The following is an 18,261-nucleotide window of genomic DNA, read 5'->3' as shown; positions in this document are numbered from 1 at the left end:
TTTTAGTTCCAACTTTGTCCGCTAGATGGCGCTACATGTCAATTCCGAAAATGCTCCGCACGAAAATGGGAATTGACAAGTGGCGCCATCTAGCGGACAAAGTTGGAACTAAAAATAAAATTTCTTATTTTAGTTCAAAGTTTCGCCGCTAGATGGCGCCACTTGTTAATTCCCATTTTCGCGTGGAGCATTTTCGGAATTGACAAGTGGCGCCATCTAGCGGACAAAGTTGGAACTAAAATTAGAAATTTTATTTTTAGTTCGGGGTCTTCACCGCTAGATGGCGCCACTTGTCAATTCCCATTTTCGTGCAGATCATTTTCGGAATTGACATGTGGCGCCATCTAGCGGACAAAGTTGGAACTAAAAATAAAATTTCTTATTTTAGTTCAAAGTTTCGCCGCTAGATGGCGCCACTTGTCAATTCTCGTTTTCGCGGGGTTCACAAATCGAGAAGGAATTTTTTTGGGTCAAGTGTACTGTTTTCGCATGTCATCGATGCTAATGTTGTTGTGTGTGATGCTGTGTTGTTATGTAATGTGTAGTAGTGTGAAATGGTGTGAGAAGGCGTTGGGAGTAGTGTGAAGTGGTGCAGAGTAGTGTAGAATAGCGTGGAGTAGTATGAGGATAGTGTGGAGTTATATGGAGTGGTGTTGTGTAGTAGAAAGAAGTGTCGAGTAGTGTGTAGAAGTGTGAAATAGTGTGAAAAAGTGTAGAGTAGTGTGGAGCTGTGTGGAGCTGTATGGAGTAGTTGCTGTAGAGTTAAAATTAGTGGTCGTGTAATGTTTGATTATGTAGAAAAGTATAGAATTATGAGGTGTTGTGTTGGGCAGTTTTGCGTAATGTAGAGGAATGTAGAATGGTATAGTTTGTAGTAAAAGACAGTATTGGGCATGTTAAATGGTGTAACATACAATAAAGAGTAATGTATGATGGTATAGAATACAGGAAGGTAATGAAGGTTGGTGGTTTGGTTAGAATCGTGTTCGATACTTTATTAATTCGGAATACTCACCATTTCTGTGAATGTACTTTGCGCATATTTTTACACTAACAGTGTTTTTGCTGGGATGGAGCGAATGAAGAAAATTGTTACAAAGTACATAAGTAGAATATATTTGCCTATAAAAAATCTGTCAATACATAAGATGAATCATTAATAGTTTGAACGCTCTGAATATGTTTCACGAATCGAGATCCAATCGATATCGAATGAATAAGAGAAAAAGTCGTTTCAACAGTTATTCGTGAACGTTAACCTGTCGAAAAGTAATGTATGGATTACCAATGTGTGATGTAACGTAAAATAACGTGGGACATCGCGTGTGATGCTGAAATTTTCGATTTGTTCAGGTGCTTGGATTCTCATGATCCTTCTGTTTGTTGCATCCGTAGTCAGAGCTAAAAACTATAACATTCTCAACACCGTCGATTCCCTCTGTCATTACCATCATAATCATTGTTATCATCGTTATTGTGCACAACTAGAAACTGCTAATTACACTTCTGTAACTTCCTCACATATTCTGCAAGACTTTACAAATAATACCTTAAATGACACGTATCTACATAATATATCATTTACCGGTCTTTTTGAAAGTAACAATAATTCAAAAGTCACAGTTAAATATTCAGACAATTCACAAAGATCGCGTGAGAACAAACTGAAAAGCGTATCACCCTATTCCAAGAATGCATCGATTCCAAACTTTTTTCTAAGTACGATAAACGATTACGTCAGAGACCCTAATAACCTAGACATCAGATTAATCCTGTTGTCTAACGATATTTTATCGAAGCTTCCAAGAAAACGCGATAATCTTTTATGGAAACGAAGAACATTATGCTCGGTACTCGATGATGGAACCTACTCTGCGGAAACAGCATTTCAGAGAGACGTGTCCAGCGAGATTAATGAGAGGGAAAACACGGGACAAAGGAAAACATTATCGGATTACGATGGGTCGATTTTCATGAACGCCATGGAGGACGCAGATTCATTGACGACGCACGTACGAGTGAAAAGAAGCGGATCAGATTCGAATCCACATTCATCGATCGCCTATCAACAATCTTATCTGAAAGATTTAGCCAATTCTTTCCCGCGCAACTCCTACGAATCGCTCAATGAGAATTCTTACGACGATGACTTGTCGTTCGATACAAAACGAGAAATTAATTCGGAGGAATACTTTGCGAACGACGAGCAGTCTATTGAACCAGGCAACGAAAAGGTAGAATTCGAGAATGATCGATCAAGAATATCTGATACCGACCCTCTGGCGATTTCTTTATCCTCCAGTAGCGACGAGACTTCACCACATGACAATAAAGAGCTTGCAGAAAAAGATCTAGAGTCGAATCAATTTGACAATCAACAAACAATGTCAGAAGAACCATCTAAGAAATTTGTTTCATTCACTGATCGACGATACCAGGACATTGATTCAGATATAAATCTTTCAGAGGATCCTACGTTATCGGTAGAGTTGGTTAGAAAAAAACGGGACGATTTTGAAAAGGCACAAAGCAAAGGAAATTTAGAAGATAAAGACTTGTCCAGTTCTCAAGATGGGCTCAGTGATCCAGTTCCAGCAAAGAATGATCACAAAAATGAATTAGAGCCCGACAAGACAGTCGATTCATGTAAGACAGAAAAAGAATTGATTGATGTGGAAAAAGTAAAAAGGGATCTGAGTCGCCATGGAAAATTGTCAAGCTTGGCCATCGCCAATTTTAAGGCGGACTTGCTGCGCTTCAAGAGGCGGGCGAAGAATGATCGACGCGAGAAAAGCTCGAAGGCGAAGAAGAAACGGAAACACGAGGAAAAGAAGCACGACACTTCCTCGCGATCGCGAAAAACCGTTCGCACGAAGAATGCGATTCAATCGACGGTGGCTCGCGAGCGAAAGAGCGACGAGACGAGAGGCGAGGGTAAATCAAAAGTAGGATTTGCTAGGCTAGTGTCTAAAGCTGCGTCTACACTATGTAATAAAATATTGTTGTATAACAAATTTGTTTTTAATTTTGTTATATGATACGTTTCTATAACTTGTTATCACAACTTGTTAAGATGAGTTTACACTATGGAACATAGCACGCTATATAGCGAAGTTATAAATTTTCTTCGAAAAAACAAACAGAAAAATATTGCATAATATCATGTTATACAGCACTTACCTTGTTCTACAGGATGTTCCAAAACAAATGGGCATAATTTCAAAAGTGAATTCAGCACACTAAAATAGATATGACGACGATCTTGAAAACTAAAAAACAAACTGTTTTTAATACTCCTAACAAGTTTAAAACTCTACTATATAAAGTGTTATGTGTTGTAGAGTGTAGACGTACCTTTGGAGAAATAATAAAAACAATTTCCGCCGTAGATCCGTAAAAGTGAAGAAATCGATCGAAAGTACCAACTCTGAGAACGATCGTTCGTCGACACGCGTGCGTTCAAAAAAGGTTGGCGAGAGTATCCACGACAACTCTGCACCCTTGTTGGCTGCGCAGACAGGAAGTGACGTCGGTGGCGTTACGGTGGACGAAAAAGGGAACGCCCCTACGCTTAATGAGAACCACCCGTCCCTCTTGGAGAACGAAAGGTCGATAACGGAGCAGGGGAGGAAGCTACGCGCGAAGAGGGAGAAGCGCATGAAGCCGCGTCACGGTTTTCTGAACGAGGACGACGAGTTGAGATATTACGAGAACATCCACGAACACGAGCCAGAAACGGCTGGATGCGACAACCAAGATGAACGTTCGCAAAGTTCGGGGGGTAACGAAGCGGAAGGTCGTCGAGCGGCGAGGTCCATCGAGGAAGTGAAGGAACTCGCCAAGAAGCTAGTTACCAAAGTAGGTATTACCGATGAGCCAAAAAATCCTCGCGCGATATTACCACCATGCATCGTCAGCTTGGAACTAGTCTGCCAAACTTAGAAAAAAGTCGATGGATAATCCTGATCTGTGGATTAGTTCCAAGTTGCTTTTGACAACATGAAGTATAGAAATAGCTTCGGTCTTAATTACTTCTATTATCTAATCTCTTTCCAGGTGAACGAGCTCGAGAATTACCTGAACGTCGATGAAGGTAAACAAAATGACGGAGGGGAGAAGAGGATAGAGACCCGCGCGATCGATGATTTATGTTCGAACGTTACCACCGCTTGTGCCGTTTTAAAGGAAACGCCGAAGATCGTTCAGAGATGCGCCCCATTGAAAAGCACGAATCATGAGCATACGTCCACGGCGAAAATCGTAGTCGAGAGGAAAGCGGATACAGGTGGAAACGTGAATAAAGTGAAACGCGCGAGGGGGAAGAACAATGTGTCGATGCAGAAGAAACGATCGACGGGCGAGCGCGTCGTCAAGACACCGTCGAGTACGTCGAGAACAGTGCGCGGGGAAAACGCAAAGGAGGGCCTTAAATGGGGCAGGTGGACGGACTGGAGCAGCTGTAGCGTCACCTGCGGCAAAGGACGGCAGATCAGGTGGCGGTATTGCTTGCACGATTGTGGCAGCGCGGAGACCGAGATGGAGGAGAAGGCTTGCCAATTGCCCGCTTGCCCGCCTGGAAAATTCCTTGGGATATTTTAAGATTCGATGACCCATAGTTTCGAGGCGTTCCCTTGTTGCGAGTCTAATCGAGGCTGCAGACAGCTGTTACTTTATCTCTATTTTAGTGTACGCCTACATTGATTTGTAATTTTATATACATCGATATACGGAACATTTGTATTGTGCGTTTTGTATAAAAGAGAAAGCATTGTTAGATAAGGATTTAGAAATACTGGCCTTTAAAAGAATGCTAGATAGTAGACGTCGAGAGAACTGTTAACGCAGTTGTGTAACAAATCGCATGATGTATATTTTTTTTTTCGTCTCATTACCAAATACACAATATATTATACAGAATATTTTAAACAAAACTTCTTTTCTTTTCCCTTTCGTGTTTGTATTCACAAGTAACGGAGTCTTCGTTGCTTACGGGAAGTTTATTGTAGCCCAATCATCGCGTTTTCATGAACAGTCAACTATTAGACACACGACAATCCGCTCTCTCCGTAATCGTCACAAATTAGTTTGGTGTTCAGACACGGTCGGTTTCGCAAATGTACAATTTTCTAATTTGGTGGATCACATATCGTTTTCATCATCTTGTCCACACGTTTTTTTACACATTCGTAAAATATCATACACATCATTTATTCAACAGTATTATTCGGTTCCTCTCGCTTCGTTGCTTACAAACTACCTTTTCTATCGTGTAAACCAAACGCACGCACACTTCCTCTTTCTTCCTTTTCCTCCTCTCTTCTCGATATAATATTCTACAAGTCGTCGAAAAATTTCTAAACAGACAAGGCTCTCTCGAGAAACTTTCGCGCGTGTAAATCCAGACACGTTAATTTAATTCGGGGTTCAGTGAAAAATCCGTGCTCTTAAACATTATTAAACGTTTTACAATATCTACATGAAACGGTGCACATTCGTCCGTGTGATCGCACGTAGACAAAAAATCACAGTGACACCGCACGATAATGACCTATCTCGATATCGTGCGACGTAAGTTTTGTATTCTTTCTATCGGCCGTTTTCGACGTATAGTAAGGGCGTTTCGAGTTTACGAGTCATAGCACGAAAATTCGAACTAACACGTAACAAAATGATGGAAGATAACACAAGTACAAAACAAATTCGTTCAAGAGTAGCGCATAGATATTTTTTATATAGTAAAAACAAACAAGGACAAAAATGGAGAGAAACGGAACAACGATTATCGTCAAACGTCGAAGAGAACGTGCTATGACCGTTTACCAAAGAACAAGAGATCTCGTCGATGAGATATCTCCAATTAGTAATATCCGGCTTGTCCAAGGGACCACTTACACATACAAATTGATCACAATGGTAAACGCATACATACTCGCGAGAATACTAAACACGCATACGTTAAACTCCTCTTAGAACACGCATACACACTCTTACAATAATTGCGTAATGTCTTTTGACCCATTGATACTTGTAATCTGTCTTCTTAGTCTAAAGGGCGCGGAAAACATCGGTCCCTTGGTCGTCGACAACCGTTAAGTTGCACTTTGTCTATCTTCGACTGCACTAAATGGTACTTTTCTTCGTTTTCTTGAAACTTGAGCTCATTTCTTTACATTGTAGGTAAATACACGATGATATCCCTTGAAAAAAAAAAAAAAAAAAGAAATTGTATACGTATCCCGTTCGTTTCTTCTTGCTAGCAAACGTTGCGTTCCCTTTCTTGATTAATTTTCGTCAACGTCTACAGAAAATTCACACGTGGAAGAGCACTCGGTACGGCATTTTAACTCCTGTTCAAAGTTCAGTATAAAATTGCATCGTATGGCAGAACAAATTCGAACTCGATCCTCTCGGATATACCGTATTCGTTAAAACATAATGTTCCTCGACTGTTCTGTCTTCGTTGGCGATAGTATTTCCATCACAGAACTCTCGTCGGCACAAGCTAATATTCGAACGTCTCGATCCGGATCTGAACGCATTTCTCTGAGCCTTCTCTCAACTTCCTCTGCCTGCTCGACTCCCAGCCAGTCTGCTAAAAGTTAAAACACATACTTCAATGAATACACTTTGCTGCATAATACACATATGTAGATACTCCATCCAATTTCTTTTAAATAGTAACCCTTTGGAATCCGACGTATTTTTCCCAATTTCAATAGTCTAATCCCAAATATTTTGTTTGAATTTTTCCAATTCATTTTCCTCTAGTAACTTCGATTGATTTTTCATGGGTTTATATGAAGCATAAATGTATCAGCAGTTATGTCGAGTCACACTCGAAGTTAGACTGCAAAGGATTAAAAGAGAGAAAGTCATTGATAGATACTTACGTCCCATGGGGATAACATTTCTCGACAGCGTTCTTGCCACAGCCAATCTCACGTTCGGTACTTTGTCCGTGGATAGTTCTAAGAGATCAGGCAACATTTCCTGGGAGAATCTATCCCCGCTGATGGCGTTGCTGGATATTAAATGGGCGCAGACAAACGCGAACGTCTGTCGGCGAATCCACTTCTTAGCATAAACGCCGAGGGAGTACCTAAGCCCTTCGAACAGCGCCGTGACGAGACGGTCGTTATTAGAGAGATGAGCTGCGATTTGCGTCACCTGAGCGAAAAATATTAAATCAGATTATAGAAGACTTTAGTACATATGATGCCATAAAATTGGATGAATAGAAACATAAGGTTTAATATTTAAATACTATTTAAATAGCATTAGTAACAGTAAATACTATTTAAATAATATTAGATATGAATGTATATATTCGAATAGTACTAGACTTATGTTTCTATTCACCCCAATTTATAGTACATTGCAGACAACGACAAACGTGCGAGATCTTACCAGAGAAAGAGCTACGTGTCTCACTGCGGCGACTTTATCGCCGAGAAGCTCGAAAGACAGAGGCACAATCTGACGTTCCACATCAGAAGGCACAAACAGATTCACAACCTCGAGCAGCTGCGTGGCCAGCTCCTCGCGGAACCTCCAATTCCATTCGTTGTCTGTGGTGAGGAACTCCTTCAGTCTAGGCAGATATTGGCAGCGATCGGCTGGTTTAAGTATTTTCAGGAAAGTCGCGAGATGCTTCAGCACCCCTATTCTGACTTCGTCCAGATCCTTGATAAATCCATCGTAGATAGGAAGGAGGTCACTGACGGTGAGCTCCTCGCCTAGGATCGTGGCTATCTCGTGGATACTGGAGGCGAGAGTGCGTCTGACTTTCCACTGATTTGCGCTGGCTAACGACTGATAGGCTTGCTTCAAATAAGGCCAGTATTCCCTGCCGAGCGTAAGGACGACTGCAGGAAAGCTGAAAGCGCAGTGATGGGGGATGTCGGAGCTCATGTCCAAGAATAGTTCGGGCTCAGCCATCGACAAAAAGGAATCGATCAGATGCTGAGGAACGATCATCTGGTACTTGTCCTCGCTCAATTCGTTGTCTAACGATCGTTCGACCTTGTTCTGAGCGGATGACCTTTTCGCGGCTTCGACCAACTCGTCGTCTGGTGGCAGTTCTGGGGCTATGTAATGGTATAAAAATGGATTGTACTTTTCTTCTGATTCGTCCGTCGTCTCCTTCAACTTCTCGTTTCTGGAAAGATTCTTCTGGATCTGTAATAAGAGGAAGATACTATACTAATTTACTATTAACAATGAGAGAGGGAGATTATATTCAGGAAAACAAAACTGTTGCAATAATTTTCAGAAACGAGGGACATAGCTACAGAATATTGTAATTAAGTTTTAAACAGTATGACGTAAGAGTATGAGATGTAAGTTAGTATCAAAAGATTTGAATAAAGTACTGAACAGTAAAAGATCCTTACTCTTGATTTATAAATTCCTATCATACAAGTGTGATCCTCCCGGGAGTCTTCCTCGTTCTCCTCCAACTCGAAGATCGGCTTTTGTATTATCAAAGACGAATGGAAATTTTCTTTAGGATTATGATCCTCCGCGTCGAGCGTGTGACTTAGAACGGCACCCTTGGTGGGGAAAATACCTTCGTATGGATACCTCATGCTGTAACCGAAAAGAATAGATTCGTATAATTCTATCGATTTACCAAAACACTAGCGAATGGAGACGTGTGAAATAGAGACAACGAGACTATTCGGGAATGGTACAGCAGAGCGAAAAGGAGATAGAAAAAAGAAGATACAAGGGAGGAAGAAAAAGAAAGACTATGGTACGAGTCTCGAGTCGGCCGAGTAGGGTGGGGGTAAAAAAAATGCTTTTTATACCTGAAACGAGTATCTTGTTGGCTGGTAAACACTATTGTTGGCTCGCCGTGTTGATTATAAGTTACTTTGGTAAACTGTTTCGCGAACGTAGATATAAATGGTCCTAAAATTTGAAAGGCAGACGTTCGCACCCATTTTGATTCGTCGTTAAGATGCGTGGCCAGAAGCTCTGCCAACAGTAATCGACGGTACTGGAGAGTCATGCAGCATGAAAGTGGGATCATAATGTCCACGCACGCTTTCCTGATGCCCCATACTCGATCGCAGCACAGATCGACGAATACAGGAAACTGGAAGAAATTGATAGAAATTAACATAGCGAGGGCTCACTTTGTCCAGATTGAAATATTGCCCATAGTCTCATTATTATTTTATATATTTATTCAAATGAATCTAATCTTGTGGTGTACAATATTTTAGAATTATACACGAATTATTATACAGAATTATTGCCTGACCTCGAAGCAAGAGCTTTCAGTTAGAGCACTAGTATGTACGACTTTATGTCAACCAGCTTAACGAAGGTAATGATTGATTGAAAAGATTTAATTGGAAACTGTAGGTATTCGCTAGATTCGATATTCTATTTAGCGAATCCACGTGTGCTGGTCTTGGTACTAAAAGTATAGGGAAAGGATCTTATCCTTTATAAATGATAAAATATCGACTTAGATTAGACCATATCTCCTGTCGTGAATTTAAGTGATAATTGTAACATTGTAGACACTAAAACACGTTACGTACCAATTTACGAAAAAGGGCCTTCCTCCCGACAGCGGCGCAGAGCTCCACGAAATGCGAAACGCAGACTTTCCTTACACAGAACTGCTCGTCCTTGCAGAGTGCAATATATCTGTCCAGAAAAATCTTTTCTGTCAGCTCTTTGCCAATGAGCGGTGCCATCTTGCTCATGAGCTGCGGATCGACATAACATATACGATATACTTTCATACGAATTGGAAATGGGATCGTCGATAAGTAAATCAAACATAGCGAAGATAGATAACAGGTAACAACGGAGGACCGAGAAACGTCTATGTACACGTTTTATGCACGATTCGCTAAGTATTGCTCTCTCTTAAATTAAAAAAATATATAGTTCTTTCCTTGAAATACCGTCCTGCAGAGGCTTGCTCTTTCACAACCAACCAATCTCGAAGACACAAATCGTACCGTTCCGCTCATCAAAGCTGGCTGTGATACGAGTCCAAGCCACCACATCACAACCACTCTGATGGGAGGAACAGTCGAATTCACGTCACTAAACACCTGGAAAAAGATAACACAAGAACAATCAACATCGGGGGGATGCTGGATGGATGGGCTAGATCGAATGGTTTCGAGGTAGGGAACAGACACAGTGAAGATCGATCGCTCTCAGAATTTTTCGAGCACCTCGATGCCCGCATGTGTGTACTCGTCGATATCAGACGATTACAAGGGGAGGGAGGGGTAAGGGAAACATCCCACTGAAAGATGGTACACTGCATCGTCGTTCAACAATCGTGCCTTATGTCCTATCATGCTTCCAACCCCTCGCATTTCGATTGGAAGGCAGTTGCAAATTATCTTCGCTGTAAATTCTTCAATATATGAATTTCAAAGTCTTATTTTCCTTCAGTTTTGTTTCACAAATAAAATTCAATTTTTATTCGAGTTTCATATTGATTCAATAATTAAAAAATGGGTTACGAGTTCTCCTGCTCCACTGGAGCGTGATGGAATCACGTAACAATGGTTTAAAATTCGATACATATATTTGAACTGTAAATTTCTGGAACTGAAAATTCGATTTTCTGTTTGAACTGCGAGGGATTCGATACGTCAAGGCTTTACAGAAATCACACAATGATAATAAGGTATTCCAAGATGTCATTGTAACAGTAATAAAACATCTTTACTGTATTCCGTAAGGTACCATCGAGGGAACGTGACTCGACGTATAGCGAGATGACGTTCTTCGTGATACGCAGGATCCGTAAGAGGGAGTCGACCATGAGAGGAGTACACAGAGCCTCGGACCTTTCCCGAAAGCGGAAACTGCGCGAGGACTCGCTCGGCGCTCCGTATCGGGCCAGGTGATCGGAAATGTTTTTCTTAGAAATGACTCGCTACATTCTGGTTCCATATAACAACCATGGCACTCATCGAAGTCGATGCAGAAGACTCTACGATCACAAATGTATCCTCAACTGGTCGATCGTACTCCTCGAAATTTCTTGAAGAACGTAGCGTGGCGCAACGCTCATCAAAGCTGGCTGTGATATGAACGCTCGCATCAGCATATCACAGCCACTTTGTGAGCAATGCACTCGCGCTTCCTTTCCATCCTCCGCAAGAAGTGGCCTTCCAGTCCCCTTCCACGTGAAGGTGGTGCATTGGTTCGTCTGGTTGCTGGCAATGGACGAGGCGTCGCAAAAAACGGCGATCCAAATCGTCAAAAATGGCTGTGATATGAAATCTAGAAAAGCAACACGCCACAACCAATTTGACGATTGGATCGCGTTCCTCTCGTTCCCTCGTCGCGACTGTGCCGTCTGCGCGCGCGTGCTCGCCTCTTATCGCCGACACGCGGAGGCCCTCGAAGGACATTCTCGAGGAGAGGGACGATGGCACCGTAAAGATATCGCTTAGAGCGCAGTTCCTCCGATGAGCTTCCATGCACGGTTGTTCGACGTGGATGATTATTAATTAAGCGGGCACCAAGCGCGCTCGCTGCCACGCGAGCGGCACGTTTCCCTGACGATCGATTCTGCGGGCCAAGCTCATCAAAATGGCTGTGATATGACTCGAAACATTCCACAACCAATTTGATGTATCGGACCGCAAAAGGTATTTTCATTCCGACGCTGTACTCGATGCGACGCTCGTTCCTCCTCTCCTTCCCTTTCCGCTTCCATCTCCTCGTGCATTGCTCGTTTCCGCCATCCCTCAATTCCGGGAGATATATCCGGCTTCCAGATATCTCTGGTAATTATTTCCATGTCCCCCCCGCCCCTGTTCGCGTTTCGTCCGCCGTTTTATTTTCAGCTTCGTCGTGGACAGACACAATTTTGCTCATCAAAGCTGGCTGTGATAGTCGATCTCTATGACAAACCAACTTTGATGGTAAAAGCATGTCCCTGGACGAAGATCCTCCTGTTTTCTCAATTTCTTCGAACGTGGTTCCATCTGGGGAATGCTTCTATCAAATTTTGGGGATCAAGTACAGGTGTATTATTCCTTTCTTTTTTAAGGGAAGCTTGCGACTGTTTTCTGGAGTCCCTGGCAAACGTCGTAGCAGAACGGACGCCGGATGAAAGACAAGATAGTGAGACGCGATAGCGTGAGAACATCTCACTACCCATGTCTTTCAGGCGGAATCCGTCCAAGGTTCGATTGAAGAGAAATAATGAATATAATATAAGTAATCAGCTGGCGCGATTCTAGCCACGCTAGGCTAACATACTATGTTAGCTGTGCTGCGCAGAAATGAGAAGTCTAAGGAAAGGAATGCGGGTCCGATTGGTCCTAGCATAATCTCTCCTCTATGAGCCAGCTTTTCTTGAATCGGATACGACAGCGCGTTCTTTAGTGTATACTTATCAGATAAGAAATTCGTTACTAATTCTTGAGTAAAATGGTAGAGAGAGAGCTACCCAGAATTAGTGAAGTACCTCTCTTGCCTCTTCTCATCTCTACACTATACACGACCTTTACGTGTCCCTCAGTATGTACAGTAGTGGCCAATAAAATCGTAGGACTCATTAAAAATACCATCTGTTGAATATGAAAGTATTTATAAATGTGACAACTAAATGTATCTAAATTGTTATACAAATCAAAGTTTCGATCAAAAAAGAGAATTAGCACTTTAATGACAAATTATACAACCAATTACTTATGTGACAATTAAACCAAAAGCACTGATATTTGTCAAGTGGTGCAATTTCAATGACCATTACTATATACCATTACTCGTTGATGAGTAATGAGCCTACAACGAGAAATGCTGTATTCGCAGTTGCGTGGCTAAAACCGAATCAGCTGATCACACAAATAGACTCAATAGAGAATCTTGTGTTTCTACGCAATTGCATTGCTAATTTGATCAACCATAAATCTAAAACAGTTTCGTAAGACTAATCACAGAGTATATCTCTAACAATGTATTTGTGTTAGAGTGCAAAATACTTTGCGGTTTACTATGAAACTTCGACATGAGTCTCTTAAGGTAGGATTTTCTATATACAGCTGTCGTTGCGAAAGTTCTTTACCCGAGAACCAGACTAATCCAAGTTTTTTTTTTTTTCAAAAAGGAATTTCTTGATAAATTCTTTCTGATCTGATTATTATCACAATAATAGGGATCAATTTAAGCAACGTCATAAGTGAAGTAGACTCGGCTCTCAGGTACAGAGTTTCTGACGCATTTATCTCAAAATAAGTGAAAAAACAGATACAGTAGATTGCTCGAATAACTGGACGTTGCAGCCAGTCGCAGCGAAAATCTCATACAGGAAAACCCACCTTTACGGCCATCGATCGCGATCAACACGTCAAGCGGATCAAGAATGCAGCGCGCGAAGACGCCTCGCCGTTTTCTCTTGCGCCAGGCTTTCGTATCGCCTCTTCCTACATACGTATTCGTTAATTAACGTCGCCCAGTCGGGCCGCTAGCAGACGTTCGAGTCCCCATTAGACGGCAGGGAACTGCTCGATAGAATGTTAAAACGCGACACGGAAAACGTCGGGGCGACCTTGTTCCACTCGTCCCTCGAACGTGTTTCCCCGAAAGACGGTGGCAATAACGATAAAAGTTAAGGAACGAGGGGAGAGATCGCGTTATCTCTCGCCGGGGGCAGCCACTCGATGCTCGCTGCACCGAAAGTGGCCACCATAGACACCATGTGTCATTGGTACGTTCCCTGCCGCGATCTTTAGAAATTTTGCATGGACCATTGCGTTCTATAATATAGTAAAGTGCGGTGTCCTTAATTAGACGCGAAGAAGACGCCATTATGAAGGGATTAAATATTTCTAGTGCACCGTTTCAGGGGAGTGTAACATGAAATGGGTGGCAGAGAACGTGTTAATATTTAAGCAACGAATCACTCTGCTTCTAAACAAAGCGAATTCTCATGCAAGAAGCGAGGAAAATTTCTTTCTCCTAAGTTATCTTATTTTTTATATTTTTAAATGTAACTTAGCACTCTTTTATATCGATTCTTGATACTTAACACGGATATTAACGCCAGAAGGACCTCTTTTAGATCTCCTTGTATAGATAAGTACAGGTATCTGAATATTCAAGATGAATATAGATAAAAAGGAATCGTAATAATAAAGTAACAACAGCCATAAAAAGTTTGTAAAAGTAAAATGAGTAACACTATGTATAAGACAGATTTAAAATGCCATGGATTTAGCTTCAAGAAACTTCATTGGTCCTTGTAGCGTAAAATATCAAAATTCATTTCGCAGCGTCTTTATCGATAGGCTCGAATTGACGCTTGCTGAAACTTTATCATTTACTGGAGTCCAAAAGAATAGTAAAACTGAGTCGTGAACTTACGGCAATGCCCGAGTTAAGGCAATCACCGGACGTAGAGAGGAGGAGTTCGATTACGGGGCAGACTTTGGCCTCGATCGTGGCGTTGTCGAGGTGGCCGTTCTGCACTAGCACCAATATCGCTGCTCGGGCCATCATTCGTACCTGGTCAACAGGGAGAAAAGGTATTTGTCAATGGGCCCTATAATTCTTGCCGCGTTACGGTACTCGGGGCCTCGTGAAGCGATCGGCAGGAAAGACTGTCGAAAATTTTCTGGATCGACCGCGGCGGCGAGCCGACCACAGAGATGCTTATCTCTTGGCGGCCAACTCCTCGGACCCTGTGTAACGAACGTACAAATATTCACCTGATTATCCGAATCCTGTAGGCATTTTATAATGATGCCCAGCAGATGATCGTGGAGAACGTCGCCGAAGAGGTGTGGCGCCTCTTGGCAGATCTTCGCCACTTGTACAAGCTGCTCTACTAGATCCAATCGAACCTGGATATCTGAAACAAAGAATCGATTTGGAATTTTAGAGGAAGAAAAACATTTGATACGGGGATATTGAAAATTAAAGACTTTCCCTTTTTCTGGTAAAAAAGAATGTTTCAATATTTCGGTTAAAGTTGAGCTTATAAGTCGAATTGTTGTAACTGATTAATTAGGAGACTCCTACTTTTTCAGACTCCATAAAAAGTAGTAGGTTTAGAGGGATTCTTGGAACAGCTGTTTTCCAATTTTAGTTTCTTTAAACCGAACAGCGTTGGATCGATCGACCCCTCAAAATATAAGGGTTACCCCATTTCTCTAAATAAGTAATTCAGTTCTATACTCGTGGCGATCGTTTCTGAATCCCACGCATATTTCTATCTAAAGAGTTCCTCTAGAATAACGGAGTTAACACAGGCCCCGAGGAGAAAATTGTCGGCGTTTTAAGGAGGAATCCGATCGTTCCTTTGCAACTCACGATCCGCCGCTGACCAGCCAGCCATTCGTGCGTTGAAAGCGAGGAAAACAGGGGAAGAGGCCAAAGGGGGTCATTCTTCGGTGTTTCCTCGGCCTTGGCCGTTTTATGCCTGAACGACGGGGTAGCCGTTTCCGTGGAAATACCTGAATGAAAAAGGGCGTCGCAAACTGGCGCCCCTGCTGATTAGGAAAACTCACACCTTTCGAAACTTTGGCCTGAAGCTCGACGCCCATAAAGAACCGAGAATTTCCCGTTGGTCATTAGGGAAGCGGTCCCATCGGTCGACTACTTAACCAGACAGGTGCAACAGGGTCGTGAGGAACCTTGTAAAAATTATGACTTCTGCTGGGTAATTGCCTCCTTTGAAATCCTCATTAAAGGAACGAAGATACAAAGAAGAGAGAAGCAAGGGAAAAAAGAATTCACATACCATGTTCGGTACAGTCATCCACCTTCCTGTAATATTTCAGCAATCTCCACGTTACGAACATCGTCAAGCCATTTCGAAAGCTTCAATCTCCTCTTTCCCGCAAACTCGAATTTCAGTTCGCAGAGCACATCACCAGGATACAAGGTGTCCCCAAAAAATATCGAATCGAAGAAAAACGCGGGAACCGACATACTCAGATGTTCCAGGCACGTGGTGACTGAATATCGCAAAATATTTCAAAACTGCCTAAAGCAAAAATACTTAAACCGTAATATAAAGAATTCCAGAAAACTGAACTTTCACTGAAAAAGAAAGCACTCGCGAGAGGAAAGCGATGGCAGAAAGGCGAGGCACGCTTCCAAAAACGCGGGAAAATCGCTGCTCGACCAGAGTCCCTTCTCAGAGGTTTCCAGGAACGCCGAAGAAAAACGAAGAAGAGCACTTTACGAAGGCAGAGCGTGGGTGCGACTGAGGGTCGTCGGTTCGGTTGCGGGAAATGCACCTTCCTCGGTTAGTCGGACTTTTCCAGCCGGAGTGGGGAGGGAGAGGGTAGCTGCCCCACTCCCGCGGGCCCAGCGTGGCGCAGGAGAAGGAGGGAGGGGAGGGGGTAGGGGACCGACGACAAAACGGGGCTCGTCCCTTTTCGGCCGTTTTCGCGCGCCCTTCGTGAGGCCCACGATCCAAGCACGTGCTCGCTCGCTTTTCCCTCCTCTCCCCTGTTTCCCGTCGCCCAGGGACCCTCGCGATCCGCGCTTCCTCTGCTTCCTCCCTCGATGTGCCCGCCCTCCGTGTCTCTTCCTCCCTCCACGATCGGCTGAAGACGCGGAGGAAGACGAAAGAGCGGCAGCAGCTTCTCCCTTCATCCTCTCCCCCCTTTCTCCCTCGCAGTCCCCGTCCATTAATCACGCACAGGGTCTTATCTTCTTCTCCGCCTACTCCATCCTTGCGCCTTCTGTCCCGGCCAAGATCCCGCCAAAAATATCCCGCTGCGCTCCTTCAGGATTAAGCGTCACCGATTATTTTCCTGGTATTTCGTCCCCTCTCTATCTGCGTCCCTTGTCCGTGGCTCGTTCGTTTCATTGTTGACGAATTTGGGAAACGGCGGGAGGATGCGAGGGCCCTTTCGCGCGCTTTCTCTTGGACACGTGGTCGAGCTACCGTTTCAAGGGGTTGTTAGGGAATTGAGAGAATTGATATTGGGGAAAGGTATTGTTTTGAGGAAGTTGAGTTGAAATTTTAAGGATGATCGAGAAGAACTTTGAATTTTTGTTCGAGTTTAATCCCTCAGCGATGACTTTTCTGTTCTATATGGACATTGGGTCGGTTTAAGAAAATTTCTCTATATATTTTTCTCAATTTTTCTTTCAACAATGTTGTGCTTGAAGCTGAAATTGACCTAAGTTCTTTTTTGTTATTTTTCAGGAAGACAAAAGAACAATTGTGGTAACACGTAACATAATATTGTAGTTACAATACCTTATACGATCAAATATTTTTAATTATAACGAGAGGTAGATTTCTACTATTTTGATAAAATAAATCGAGAGTGGAAAAATGATATATAAAACTCGCTTGTGAAAGAATTGAACTTGGGTTAGTTTAGCTTTCATGTACAGAGTTGTGAAACAATTATTAATAATTTAGAAAACTCAAGCTTTCGAATGATATAATATTCGGTTCCATTTGCACAATGTTTGTGCAGGTGAAAAGGCACCATCCGTGAAAGATTAATTTAGCGACAGGTGAAACGATTTTCTAGGGTGCTCTTTGTTCGCTAGAATGACTATTAAATTCATCCATATATTAAAAAAAAATTTTATTTTACTAGCGTTGTCATTCACAATCCTGATAAGATTAAAATAAACTACCATAAGTTGATCTCAGAAACGTAATTCTCGTTATAAATTCATGAATAAACATTGAACCTGTATCGAGGCAACGATCAATCCCATCGATCTCACCGTTTCAATAACTAGATGCTATTCACGATGGGATCAAAGTTCACAAAACCTTCAAAATACACGTAAAGCATACCACCTCGTCACCGTATAGAAGCAATCTCCGCAGAAGCCAATTCCCCGAAAGTACAAAAATTCCGCTGTTTGTCTCTTGTCGCGATGCAAGCTGCGTTTCATCATCCCGAAGAAAAAGAGGGAAAAGTAGAGGCGCGTGTCGGCGGCTTTCCTCAGAGCTTCCGAATATCCTTTCCTCCATATGGCGAGGAAAAGTCGGAAACGGTCGCGAGAGGGGGAGGTGACTGACGAAACGACGCAACTGGCGTCCTATCCATCGAAGGAAAAAGGGCGCGAGCGGGTCCCCTATTCTCCGTGGAAGCGTGTCCAAAAATACGCGAACGTAGAAAAAGAGCGCCTGCGTCGCGTGCCCCGAGTCCTGGACCCTCGCCCCTAGTCCTCTTTTCTCGCCCTCCCCCTCACGTTCGATCGCCTCACGGAAAAACATCGATGCTGGCGCGTGTTAAGGAGCAGGATGTTCCCTGTATTCCTAAAAATAGCCTCAGG

The 18,261-nt window shown here is 42.7% G+C and overlaps 2 protein-coding genes across 6 annotated transcripts in view; one reads left to right on the top strand and one right to left on the bottom strand.

Moving 5' to 3' along the window:
* Positions 1 to 1,328: 1,328 nt before the first annotated feature.
* On the top strand, positions 1,329 to 4,928 carry LOC143188345 (uncharacterized). Its single transcript, XM_076392553.1, has 3 exons — positions 1,329 to 2,977; positions 3,363 to 3,858; positions 4,057 to 4,928. Exons 1-3 carry the CDS (start codon positions 1,329 to 1,331, stop codon positions 4,597 to 4,599), a joined length of 2,688 nt encoding a protein of 895 aa, XP_076248668.1. The 3' UTR covers positions 4,600 to 4,928.
* Positions 4,929 to 5,926: 998 nt separating this feature from the next.
* The window catches only part of LOC143187366 (serine/threonine-protein phosphatase 4 regulatory subunit 1), a 146,145-nt gene continuing 133,810 nt past the window's right edge, over positions 5,927 to 18,261 (bottom strand). For 4 of the 5 annotated variants that reach the window (XM_076391535.1, XM_076391552.1, XM_076391569.1 and 1 more), the window contains 8 exons: positions 14,709 to 14,851; positions 14,365 to 14,505; positions 9,555 to 9,725; positions 8,811 to 9,100; positions 8,394 to 8,589; positions 7,408 to 8,178; positions 6,891 to 7,167; positions 5,927 to 6,592 (listed from right to left, as the gene is read on the bottom strand). In XM_076391535.1, the coding sequence (XP_076247650.1) occupies positions 6,426 to 6,592; positions 6,891 to 7,167; positions 7,408 to 8,178; positions 8,394 to 8,589; positions 8,811 to 9,100; positions 9,555 to 9,725; positions 14,365 to 14,505; positions 14,709 to 14,851 (2,156 nt within the window). In that variant the 3' untranslated portion in view covers positions 5,927 to 6,425. The remainder of the gene's footprint in view (positions 6,593 to 6,890; positions 7,168 to 7,407; positions 8,179 to 8,393; positions 8,590 to 8,810; positions 9,101 to 9,554; positions 9,726 to 14,364; positions 14,506 to 14,708; positions 14,852 to 18,261) is intronic. The other variant, XM_076391543.1, reaches the window with a different exon arrangement.

Source organism: Calliopsis andreniformis, chromosome 2 (assembly GCF_051401765.1).
Source record: "Calliopsis andreniformis isolate RMS-2024a chromosome 2, iyCalAndr_principal, whole genome shotgun sequence".
Classification (NCBI taxonomy): domain Eukaryota; kingdom Metazoa; phylum Arthropoda; class Insecta; order Hymenoptera; family Andrenidae; genus Calliopsis; species Calliopsis andreniformis.
Note: the sequence above shows the minus strand (reverse complement) of the source record. Positions and strands in the feature narration are given on the sequence as shown.